At 46.9% G+C, this 12,854-nt stretch overlaps 1 protein-coding gene across 1 annotated transcript; it reads right to left on the bottom strand.

Moving 5' to 3' along the window:
- Window positions 1-3,180: 3,180 nt before the first annotated feature.
- LOC146058582 (E3 ubiquitin/ISG15 ligase TRIM25-like) lies at window positions 3,181-11,838 on the bottom strand. The gene is made up of 3 exons (XM_083170860.1): window positions 11,345-11,838; window positions 9,861-10,870; window positions 3,181-6,385 (listed from the first exon to the last, which is right to left on the bottom strand). Exons 1-3 carry the CDS (start codon window positions 11,836-11,838, stop codon window positions 4,734-4,736), a joined length of 3,156 nt encoding a protein of 1,051 aa, XP_083026986.1. The 3' UTR covers window positions 3,181-4,733.
- Window positions 11,839-12,854: the final 1,016 nt, after the last annotated feature.

Raw genomic sequence — 12,854 nt, forward strand, 5'->3', positions numbered from 1 at the left:
AATCTAAGTGTTTCCTAACTGCTGTCAAAGACCCCACACCAGAATACAGGTGCAGGCCTGGTGGGACATGGGGCTGCGGTATATATACAGGGAGCGTTATATAATCACCACTATTAATATAACATATAATACAGTATAAATCTAAGTGTATCCTAACTGCCGGCAAAGACCCCACACCAGAATACAGGCGCAGGCCTGGCGGGACATGGGGCTGTGTTATCAGGGGTGCCGAGAGGGGAGGGGAGCAGGTACAGTTTACCCGGGCCCGTGCCTTTCAGGGGGGCCCTGGTCTGGACACACAGGTTTTTTTATTTGGTGGCATAATATGCAATGAGCATTACGGTGTGTGGAATAATGTGTAATGGGCATTGTGGCATGTGGTAAAATATGTAATAGGTATTACAGTGTATGGCATAATGTGTACTGGCCACTAGGGTGTGTGGCATAACATGTAATGAGCATTATGGCATGTGGTATAATATGTAATGTATGTGTGACATGTGTAATAGACATTACGGTGTAAATTTTGGTCCTTGTATCCACCTTGGAAGCAGTGGCGTAACTAGGGTCCGCAGAGTGTGCGAGGAGCTCCGTCTCTGGGGGCCCCACAAAGTTGTTGTACCAGGGCCCAGGATTTCTCTTGGTGGCCCTGTGTGTTATATACAGGGAGCGCTATATAATCACCACTATTAATATAACATATAATACAGTATAAATCTAAGTGTATCCTAACTGCCGGCAAAGACTCCACACCAGAATACAGGCGCAGGCCTGGCGGGACATGGGGATGCGGTATATACAGGGAGCGCTATATAATCACCACTATTAATATAACATATAATACAGTATAAATCTAAGTGTACCCTAACTTCCGGCAAAGACCCCACACCAGAATACAGGCGCAGGCCTGGCGGGACATGGGGCTGCGGTATATACAGGGAGCGCTATATAATCACCACTATTAATATAACATATAATACAGTATAAATCTAAGTGTATCCTAACTGCCGGCAAAGACTCCACACCAGAATACAGGCGCAGGCCTGGCGGGACATGGGGCTGCGTTATATACAGGGAGCGTTATATAATCACCACTATTAATATAACATATAATACAGTATAAATCTAAGTGTACCCTAACTGCCAGCAAAGACCCCACACCAGAATACAGGCGCAGGCCTGGTGGGAGATGGGGCTGTGTTATATACAGGGAGCGCTATGTAATCACCACTATTAATATAACATATAATACAGTAAAAATCTAAGGGTATCCTAACTGCTGGCAAAGACCCTACACCAGAATACAGGCGCATGCCTGGCGGGACATGGGGCTGTGTTATATACAGGGAGCGCTATATAATCACCACTATTAATATAACATATAATACACTATAAATCTAAGGGTATCCTAACTGCCGGCAAAGACCCCACACCAGAATACAGGCGCTGGCCTGGCGGGACATGGGGCTGCGTTATATACAGGGAGCGCTATATAATCACCACTATTAATATAACATATAATACAGTATAAATCTAAGTGTTTCCTAACTGCTGGCAAAGACCCCACACCAGAATACAGGCGCAGGCCTGGCAGGACATGGGGCTGCGGTTTATACAGGGAGCGCTATATAATCACCACTATTAATATAACATATAATACAGTATAAATCTAAGTGTATCCTAACTGCCGGCAAAGACCCCACACCAGAGTACAGGGGCAGGCCTGGTGGGACATGGGGCTGTGTTATATACAGGGAGTGCTATATAATCACCACTAATAATATAACATATAATACACTATAAATCTAAGTGTATCCTAACTGCTGGCAAAGACCCCACACCAGAATACAGGCGCAGGCCTGGTGGGACATGGGGCTGCGGTATATACAGGGAGCGCTATATAATCACCACTATTAATATAACATATAATACAGTATAAATCTAAGTGTATCCTAACTGCCAGCAAAGACCCCACACCAGAATACAGGCGCAGGCCAGGCGGGACATGGGGCTGTGTTATATACAGTGAGCGCTATATAATCACCACTATTAATATAACATATAATACAGCTTAAATCTAAGTGTATCCTAACTCCAGCAAAGACCCCACACCAGAATACAGGGGCAGGCCTGGCGGGACATGGGGCTGTGTTATATACATGGAGTGCTATATAATCACCAATATTAATATAACATATAATACAGCTTAAATCTAAGTGTATCCTAACTGCTGGCAAAGACCCCACACCAGAATACAGGGGCAGGCCTGGTGGGACATGGGGCTGCGGTATATACAGGGAGCGCTATATAATCACCACTATTAATATAACATATAATACAGTATAAATCTAAGTGTATCCTAACTGTCGGCAAAGACCCCACACCAGAATACAGGCGCAGGCCTGGCGGGACATGGGGCTGCGGTATATACAGGGAGCGCTATATAATCACCACTATTAATATAACATATAATACAGTATAAATCTAAGTGTATCCTAACTGCCAGCAAAGACCCCACACCAGAATACAGGCGCAGGCCTGGTGGGACATGGGGCTGCGTTATATACAGGGAGCGTTATATAATCACAACTATTAATATAACATATAATACAGTATAAATCTAAGTGTATCCTAACTGCCGGCAAAGACCCCACACCAGAATACAGGGGCAGGCCTGGTGGGACATGGGGCTGCGTTATATACAGGGAGCGCTATATAATCACCACTATTAATATAACATATAATACAGTATAAATCTAAGTGTATCCTAACTGCTGGCAAAGACCCCACACCAGAATACAGGTGCAGGCCTGGTGGGACATGGGGCTGCGTTATATACAGGGAGCGCTATATAATCACCACTATTAATATAACATATAATACAGTATAAATCTAAGTGTATCCTAACTGCCGGCAAAGACCCCACACTAGAATACAGGTGCATGCCTGGCGGGACATGGGACTGCGGTATATACAGGGAGCGCTATATAATCACCACTATTAATATAACATATAATACAGTATAAATCTAAGTGTATCCTAACTGCCAGCAAAGACCCCACACTAGAATACAGGTGCAGGCCTGGCGGGACATGGGACTGCGGTATAATGGGGGAGCTTTATATAATCACATAAAACAGAATAGTAATTAGACTTATTTATTCGAATATAATTATCAAGTCATTGTGGATCAGTAATGAGTAGAGACAGGATTATATGCATTTGCATATTTGCATATGCATTTGCATATTTTGCCCATTCTCACTGGTTATTGCATATTTTACCTATAATCTAGTGATGGTGCATATTTTAGGCCCCGCCACCTTTCCACCAGCGCTGCTTTCCCTGCTGCTGCTGGCCAAGTAGTGGTAGAGTGTGCAGACTGGGGCAATAAGTGCGCAGTGTGGGGAACCTTGGATGTACGCTATGTCTGACACTGCTCTAGGCTGCCAATCCATGTTGATAAAAGTCAGTTCGGGGCGGATGCCATTACGAAGCTCCTGAACCTTTGCCTGCCCCTGGCCTGGGACTTTACACCAAGAGACAGACTTCTGCAGCAGAGGAGACAGGCAGAAGGGTTGTGACATCACGCGGCACGGAGGAAATGCCGTGTCACAGTGAGTATGCGGCGCAGGGAGGAAGCCTTCCACTGCGCTGCCCTCACACGCTATGCTGACATGTGATCCATCAGCGCTGGAGATGAGGGTCCGTGTAGTTGATCCCAGAAGAGCCTAGGATGCTGCAGTCTGCTGTAGCAGCCAGGGAAAAAAATCCTGTGTACAGCACTAGACATCTGCAGATGCTGTGGGCCTATTTTTGAGGTTAACTAATTGTATGCAGATTTTTCAATAAATAAGTTAAAAAGTACTTTTTTATTATTTAATTTAGCATATTTTAACACTTTTAATGCATATTTTAAGTATTTTTTATGCATATTTGCATGCATATTTCAAGCTTTTTATGTTGCATATAATCCTGTCTCTAGTAATGAGGCATTCTGGGAGCTGTAGTGCAACCTGTCTTGTGTTATGTAAGTAACACTCTTATAACACAATTCCCAGTAGGCAGAGATTTATATAAATCACACACCATTCACCCTCTCTGTCCAATACAGCCAATAGGAGCAAGTGTAGAACTGACTACTGAAATACAGAGTATGGTATGGGAATTCTAAGTGTTCCGATCGTAGCTCCTTAGATAGGGTAGTTAAGGCCGCAGAAAAAAATCATTGGCCAACCCTTTTGCTAAAAGGCTAATAAAATTATTTTAGATCCTTGTTATTCTCTTTCTCCCTGTTGCCCTCTGGGAAACATTATAGGTACTTAGGTTGCCGTACTAGTCGGCTGCGGAATTGGTTTTTCCCATCTGTTATCTGAATTTGTAGTGTGCGAATTGTAAGTACTCCTTTTTTCTTTTGGAATTTCACTTATTTTTTTAATTTTGTAGTGACAACGAAATTGATTTGGTAATAGGGTGCATGCTGTGTGACAGACAGATTTTGGAGCCAATTACCACTATTAGTGAGACAAAGGTTGAGAAATTCTATAGATATGTATATTTATAATGACAGTATCTAGCACACCAATAATGGAACAACTCCATGCACATTGGTCACCTGGTCACACAGGGGGAGGGGCTATGTCAAAGCTCCACCCATTGAATCACACATTTGCTGAATGTTCCCCCAATCAGATTCTTCTTCCTGTGATGTCACAAATCTCTGGGCAGATTTCCTATGGTAATCGGTCCCAGCTCTCGACTCCCCCCAATATAGTTACACACCCATTCCCTACCCCTAATGCAGCATAGAGGGGCTCAGTGAAAATGGCGGTGTAGGTGTGTAAGTGTCTGATGGGGTCACACAGAGAATAAAAGGACATCTGTCCAGCCTCATAATCCAGGTATATCCTCACTCTGTCATAGGGGATAGTATCAGGTACCCAGATCTCTGCACTGTCATGTAGCACTAAGTGCTGTCTGTAATACCTACACAGACTCCAGGACTTGTTATTATATCCAATTTCAAACTGACATCCTCTCCTATCTATACTGGGATAACACATCCCCACCGCCCAACAATCTGACTTACTGACATCCACCTCCCAGTAATGTCGCCCTGAGGAGAATCCCCTGGTGCTCATTACATAATCATACTCAAATCTCTCTGGTGTTTCTGGATAATTCTGGTCTATATCTGACCATGATGCAGTTTTTTTGTCACCTGATATCTCTATATCATAAGCAGCTGTGGCTACATCCAGTAATAGATCTGTAGGTTCTTGCACATAGATCCCTGTATTTATACCTGTTATTATATCAGACTCTGTATTACCAGCTGTGGCTACATCCAGTAATAGATCTGTAGGTTCTTGCACATAGATCCCTGTATTTATCCCTGTTACTATATCAGATAATGTGTGTAATGTCCCTGAAATGAGTCCCACATCCAGACCTCCTGCACCATGGACCTGGTTATCATGTTTCTCTGTGTCCTCAGTGTCACACAAGTCCCCTGTGTCCGGTTCCTGTAAGACAATCACTGGGTCAGACATGTTACACAGCTCCTCAATGTGACGCATCTTCCCAGACAGCTCGTCCTTCTTTATTTCCAGCTGCTGGATCAGATCAGAGACTGAGAGTGAAACGCGCTGTTCCTGCCTGGAGATCTCACTCAGGACTCTCTTCTCCAGGTCTTCCAGCTGTCTCCTGATGTCTCTAAACAGGGCAGTGACTGTCTCTGTGACACCCGCTGCTTTTCCCTGATCCTCTCTCCTGCGCTCCTGCAGTCTCTGCACTCTATTCTCAGTCTCCGCTCTCTTCCTGGTCAGTTTCTGCAAAACATCTCTCAGCTTCTCCTTCTTCTTCTCTGCGGCCTCATCCAATGACTCCACCTGATGTCCTCTGTGTTCCTCAATTAGACAGCAGTACACACAGATACAGGCAGCATCCTCAGTGCAGTAATACTCCAGGACCTTCTTATGGACGGAGCATTTCCTGTTCCCCAGGGCAGTGGTGGGGTCACATAAGACGTGTTCTGCTGCCTTGCTGTGTACTCTCAGGTGATTATCACACAGATGAGCCTCACACAGCAGACAGGACTTAGCAGCAGGTACAGGAGAGTGAATACAGTAAGTGCAGAAGATCCCAGTCTCCTCCTGATCTGGCCGAGCAGACAGGAACCTCCCCACTATGTTACACAGTGTTATGTTCCTCTGCAGTGCAGGACGCTCCTGACACACTGCTCTGCACTCAGGACAGCTATAAACACCAGCCCCCTCCTGTGTATCCAGCACACGATCAATACAGACCCGGCAGAAGTTGTGGCCACATCTCAGGGTTACAGGATCTGTATAAATGCTCAGGCAGATGGAACAGTCCTGCTCATCTCAGAACGGCAGACGCCATCGCTGGCAGCGGAGGAGGGAAATGAAGATGAATGTCTCAGGCACTCAGAAACCAGTGAGATTACATTCTGTACACAGGGGGAGGCTGAGCTGTCACTCAGATACCAGTGAGATCACATTCTGTACAGGGGGGGGGGGGGGGGAGCTGTCATTCGGATTAGACTACAGGCTCAGTTACACTAAGATACACGCAGAGGCATAATGCAGGAAATTTACATATAGTGCACTTATAAGATACTGATTTATCATTTCAGGAACCTTCTGCAGCTGCAATAGGTAACATGACAAGGGCAAAGGAAAAACAGGATCTGAAATTACTTTATCTGAAAGCTAGGGGTTTAACTGGTATAATGGGGGATCTTGAGACCCTAGTTTTGGAGGAAAATGTTCAAAAAAAAAAAATCTCATAGGTATTACCGAAACTTGGTGGGATGAATCACATGAGTGGGGGCTAACATAGAAGGTTATAGTCTGTTTAGAAAAAAACAACAGATTAGGTAGAAGGGGGGTGGGGTTTGTTTATATGTTAAACCATCCTTAAAACCATACATAAGGGAAGACCTAAAAAAGAGCACAATGGAGTCGGTACAATCGGTATGGGTAGAAATCACAGGTAATATTATATATAATAGTAGTAGGAACATGTTATAACCCACCCAACATAAATACAGAGGAGGAAAAAGACCTCTTGCTACAGGTGGGAAAAGCGGCCAGTTTAGGGGACATTATTATTATGGGTGACTTTAACTACCCAGAAATAAATTGGAAGGAAAGGTCAAGTAGTACCGCTAAGGGAAATGTTTTATTGGATGCCCTAAATGACCACTATTTGTATCAATGTATTTAAAGTCCAACCAGAAATAACAATATCCTGGATCTCTTGATAAGCAACAACGGGGACATTCTTACTAACAAAACCATAAGGGAGACATTGGGGAACAGTGATCACTATATGATCACATTTTATTTAGATTTTAACAAAGATAATTATATTGCAGCAACAAGGTCCTTAAATTTCAGAAAAGCAAACTTTGGTAAGTTCGAGGAGTCCTTAAAGTATAAATACTGGAAGGAATTATTTAGAGGTATGGATACTACTAAAATGTGGCAAACTTAAATAAAAATACTGCAAGAGGGCACTGATACATTTATTTCTAGGGTAAATAAAAGAACAAATGTCAAAAGGAAACCTATGTGGCTTAACAGCAAAGTCAGATTTGAAATAGCTAAAAAAAAGCAGGGTATTCAAAGCGTTTAAACAAGATGGGACACCCAAATCATATAAAGAATGTGTCACGGTCTCAGGTACATCACGCTGGTCACCAGGCCGGGGATTGGCTAGACCTGACACAGGGGTGCGGAGTCTTACCACGCCATAGGTGTTCACCAGTGACCCCTCCAGTTGGGATTTGGGCTTTGCTGCTATGGACATGCCGGTCGCGGTCCCCTGAGCAGGTTCCCCATGTGGCACTGGTAACCCCTTGGAAACAGGTAGCGTGGATTCAGGATTATGCGTAGTCATCTTAGCCGGGTCGTACACTGGTATGTCACGGAGCACAGTACACAAGGATCAGACAGGAGAATAGTCAGAAGGTAAGCCGAGGTCGTCCACTGGTAATCACTGGGTACGGTACACGAGGATCAGGCAGGAGAGTGGTCAGGAGGCAGGCTGAGGTCATACACAGGTAACCCACGATTCACGGTACACAGGGATTAAGCCGAAGGATAGTCAGGAAGCAAGCCGAAGTCAATATCTGGTAATCAGGAATACAGTAAAGTACAAGGGACGCTGGAGCAGGTTGTGAGCCTATACTCTGGCAGCTTCTGTCTGCCAGAGACTGCCTTTTTATAGGAAGCACAGGGAGCTAATTACTCACAGGTGCCCTAATCAATGAAGGCTGAGCATGGTCAGTTCACACTGAACTCTCCTGCAGGAGAGAGTTACCAGGTGTTGCAACTAATCAGCAGAGCTCAGATCACACAGACTTTCCTGCAGCATGGAGTGGATCAGAAGCTGAAATCAGCATGCAGATTTTAACCACACAGAGCTGTCAGCAGCAATAGACAGAGCCAGCAGGATTTTGCACGCAGGTAACACTGAATACTACATATTGTGACATTACCCCCCCCTCTAGGGGTGGGCTCCGAACACCCCACAAGGAAATTTTCAAGTTCGTCTGCGGTGCTTCTTCTTTTTGGAAGACTGTTTGAATTTTGTTGACTGATGTGTGACCTTTGGCTCTACAAAACGGGCAGTAGATAATATTGGACGTCCCAGAAAAGGAGTGACATCATGATCCGAGCCGCACTCTGAACTTGAATCCTGGTCCATGGTCCGTGTAGGGAGTTCATGAGGATCCACCATCAACCTGGAAGAACCTACACATATAACTCCACCTCTTAAATTCAAGGAATCGGGTCTCAAAAAATTTTTGGGAGATGCTCTGGGAATTTTAGAATGAAGTCTAGCTGACTCACCACTCTGACTGACCTCAGGTGCGGCAAGGATAGACCTCTCACCAGGAGTCTTGGGTCCAAATCTTTCAACCACAGCCCTGGAAAAAGAAATTAGGTCTTTTAGTCGGGGGTCATGAGTCTCAATGAGTGTACTAACCCACTCCATGGCTTCTCCCCTGAATGACAACACTAAGTACTTGACAATGTTTGCCAAATTAACCCCGGAGAATGGATCGGAGTTCATAGCATCTAAATAATAGTCTGCTAGGGCTTGGAAATGGGTGAGATCTCCATCAAATTGGACAAACTGAGGCTCTTTAAATGAATCCAATTGAACTGGATCCTCCTGGAAAATGGACTTGGAGGACAGTTGGGGTAGAGCCGGGACTCCCAGCAACACAGGCAAATCTTCTTGAATGGCAGGCATTGGAACCTTAGAGACCATGAGGGTACTGGAGACAGGTCCGGAGGCTGCGGAGGAAGACCCGGAGACTTTGGAGGCAGGCCCGTAGGCCATGGAGACTGGCCCGGAGGCCGTGGAGATTGGCCTGGAGGCTGTGGAGACTGGCCCGGAGGCAGCGGAGACTGGCCCGGAGGCCGCGGAGACAGGCCCGGAGGCCGCGGAGACAGGCCCGGAGGCCGTGGCACATAGGTCCTCATGCCCGGAGGCAAGGGCAGATGGGTCCTCATGCCCGAAGGCAAGGGCAGATGGGTCCTCATGCCCGAAGGCAAGGGCAGATGGGTCCTCATGCCCGAAGGCAAGGGCAGATGGGTCCTCATGCCCGAAGGCAAGGGCAGATGGATCTCTACTGGGAGTGACACACTCGGAACTCCCGTCTGGAGTGGAGGACTCGGAACCCCCATCTGGGGTGATTGGCTCGGAACCCCCATCTGGGGTGATTAACTCGGAACCCCCATCTGGGGTGATTAACTGGGGACACCCTTCTTGGGTGCTTAACTCGGAACCCCCTCCTGGGGTGACGGACTCGAAACCCCCACCTGGGGTAACGGACTCGGAACCCCCACTTGGGGTGATAAACTCGGAACCCCCACTTGGGGTGATAAACTCGGAACCCCCACTTGGGGTGATAAACTCGGAACCCCCACTTGGGGTGATAAACTCGGAACCCCCACTTGGGGTGACATACAGAGCCCCTTCTTGAGGCAAAGTGCTCGGTGGCCCTACTTGGGAAGCCACACTCAGAGACTCCTCTTTGGGTAATGCATTCAGACGCCCTTTTCGGGGTACCACCTTCAGAGACACCTCTTGGGGTGCAGTGCTCAGGAAACCCACCTGGGGCGCAATGCTCAGAAACCCTGTTTGGGGTGTGGTACTCTGAGACCCTGCTTGGAGCCTGACAGTCTGAGACCCCTCCTGGTGCACGACACTCTGAGACCCCTCTCGGAACTCAACACTGGGGAATTCCTTTTGGAGTACAGCACTTTGATGCCCTTCCTGGGACTTAACACTAGGAAGCTCCTCCTGGAGCACATTACTCGGAAGCCCCTTCTTGGGCTGGACTGCCAGGACCCCATCTTTGGGTTTGATACTCCCCTCCTGGGGCTTGTAACCATGAACCCCCTCCTGGGGCTGGATGGACAGGACCCCCACCTGGGGTTGGACTGATGGGACCCCCTCTCGGGGTGAGACTGAATGGACTCCCTCTTGAGTTTGGACCAACAGGGGCCCCTCTTGGGGTGAGGCTGGCTGGACCCTCTCATGGACTTGGACCAACAGGACCCCCTCTTGGGGCTTGCGATCATGAACACCTTCCCGAGGCTGGACCTGGGCTATACAGTTCTTCAAAGAAATTTTGGTCCTAGGACCCCAGTTGTAACCATAGGATTCCCTCTGGGTTAGAACAGAATCTACTGCTCTATTTCGGGTCCCACGTAGGGAACAATCCCCGATGAAATGATCCTGGGCTCCACAATAAAAGCATAGGCTGAGGGATCTACGCCGCTGGCGCTCCTCATCAGACAACTGGGGACGAGGATGACTCAGGTACCTGCAGTGTTGCAAGTAAGGGGGTACGGCGTGGTACGGAGTACCTGTAAGAAAGATGTTGCAGGTACGCAGTACCACTTACGCCCAGACCCACTGTCAATTCTATTTTTATTTTAAGTCTAAATATAATGCATCCGCAACCCGCCCACCCAGCATTATGATTGGTGCTGTATGCAGCTACCGGCTACTGCTGATTTAGCCTGTCACACTGACAGGCATCAGCGGCGCCGACAGCTTGAAGAGCAGGCTCCACAATTGTAAGCACAAGCTGCCTGGCTCTCCCCCAAGCAAGAGCAAACCCACCCCAGCCATCCCTATTTCCCATTCCTTGTCCCCTAATGCCACTCCATTATTGTCATTTAGTCACTCCTCTAGCTTGTGTGACCACGCCCCCTCATGACACATGGCCACGCCCATTGTTGGTGGAGGCTATCAGTACCACCAAGAAAAAAATTCTACTTGCACCACTGGGTACCTGTCCTTGCAGGGCACAGATGTAGATGCCACTGGAGTGCCCGGAATGTCATCAGAGGGTTTCACAGGCACTGAACCTAGAGTGGAAGGTACCGTGCCACTAGAAGGACTGCCTAGTAAGACGGTAATCACTGAAAACACCTTAGTCAGTAGCTCCTGCAACTGCTGCATTAAAAGGTGAAGAATCTTCAATGCCTCTGACACTGGTTCCACGGATATTGGAGGAGATGAAGCGAAGTCCATCCGCTGTAACAGAGTCTGTATGCTTTGTAAGATCAGAGCTTGGTTCTGCTCTTGCTTACAGACCCTAGCAGACAGTTGCTCCCATAGCTCCTTTTTTGGGCCAGAGTATTCTGTCACGGTCTCAGGTACATCACGCTGGTCACCAGGCCGGGGATTGGCTAGACCTGACACAGGGGTGCGGAGTCTTACCACGCCATAGGTGTTCACCAGTGACCCCTCCAGTTGGGATTTGGGCTTTGCTGCTATGGACATGCCGGTGGCGGTCCCCTGAGCAGGTTCCCCATGTGGCACTGGTAACCCCTTGGAAACAGGTAGCGTGGATTCAGGATTATGCGTAGTCATCTTAGCTGGGTCGTACACTGGTATGTCACGGAGCACAGTACACAAGGATCAGACAGGAGAATAGTCAGAAGGTAAGCCAAGGTCGTCCACTGGTAATCACTGGGTACGGTACACGAGGATCAGGCAGGAGAGTGGTCAGAAGGCAGGCTGAGGTCATACACAGGTAACCCACGATTCACGGTACACAGGGATTAAGCCGAAGGATAGTCAGGAAGCAAGCCGAAGTCAGTATCTGGTGATCAGGAATACAGTGAAGTACAAGGGACGCTGGAGCAGGTTGTGAGCCTATACTCTGGCAGCTTCTGTCTGCCAGAGACTGCCTTTTTATAGGAAGCACAGGGAGCTAATTACTCACAGGTGCCCTAATCAATGAAGGCTGAGCATGGTCAGTTCACACTGAACTCTCCTGCAGGAGAGAGTTACCAGGTGTTGCAACTAATCAGCAGAGCTCAGATCACACAGACTTTCCTGCAGCATGGAGTGGATCAGAAGCTGAAATCAGCATGCAGACTTTAACCACACAGAGCTGTCAGCAGCAATAGACAGAGCCAGCAGGATTTTGCACGCAGGTAACACTGAATACTACATATTGTGACAGAATGTAATAAGAAATGTAAAACTACAATCAAGATGGCTAAATTAGAGACTGAACGTAAATAGCAAATCTAATCCCAAAAAATTCTACAGTTATATAAACAGGAAACAATTAAGGAAAATATTGGCCCACTAAAAAAATAAGCAGGGTCGCCTGGTAATAGAAGGAAAAGAGAAAGTGGAATTATTCAATTATTTCTTTGCTTCGGTATTTACAAGGGAAGAATCTTCAGAAGATCTCCCACAGATTAAATGCTCGGCTCTTGATTGCTCCCAAACTGTATGTTTGAGTGAGGAAATAGTCAAAAATAGATTACAGAACCTAAATAGTA

This window comes from Crinia signifera, chromosome 2 (genome assembly GCF_055691185.1).
Source record: "Crinia signifera chromosome 2, ASM5569118v1, whole genome shotgun sequence".
NCBI classification, from domain to species: domain Eukaryota; kingdom Metazoa; phylum Chordata; class Amphibia; order Anura; family Myobatrachidae; genus Crinia; species Crinia signifera.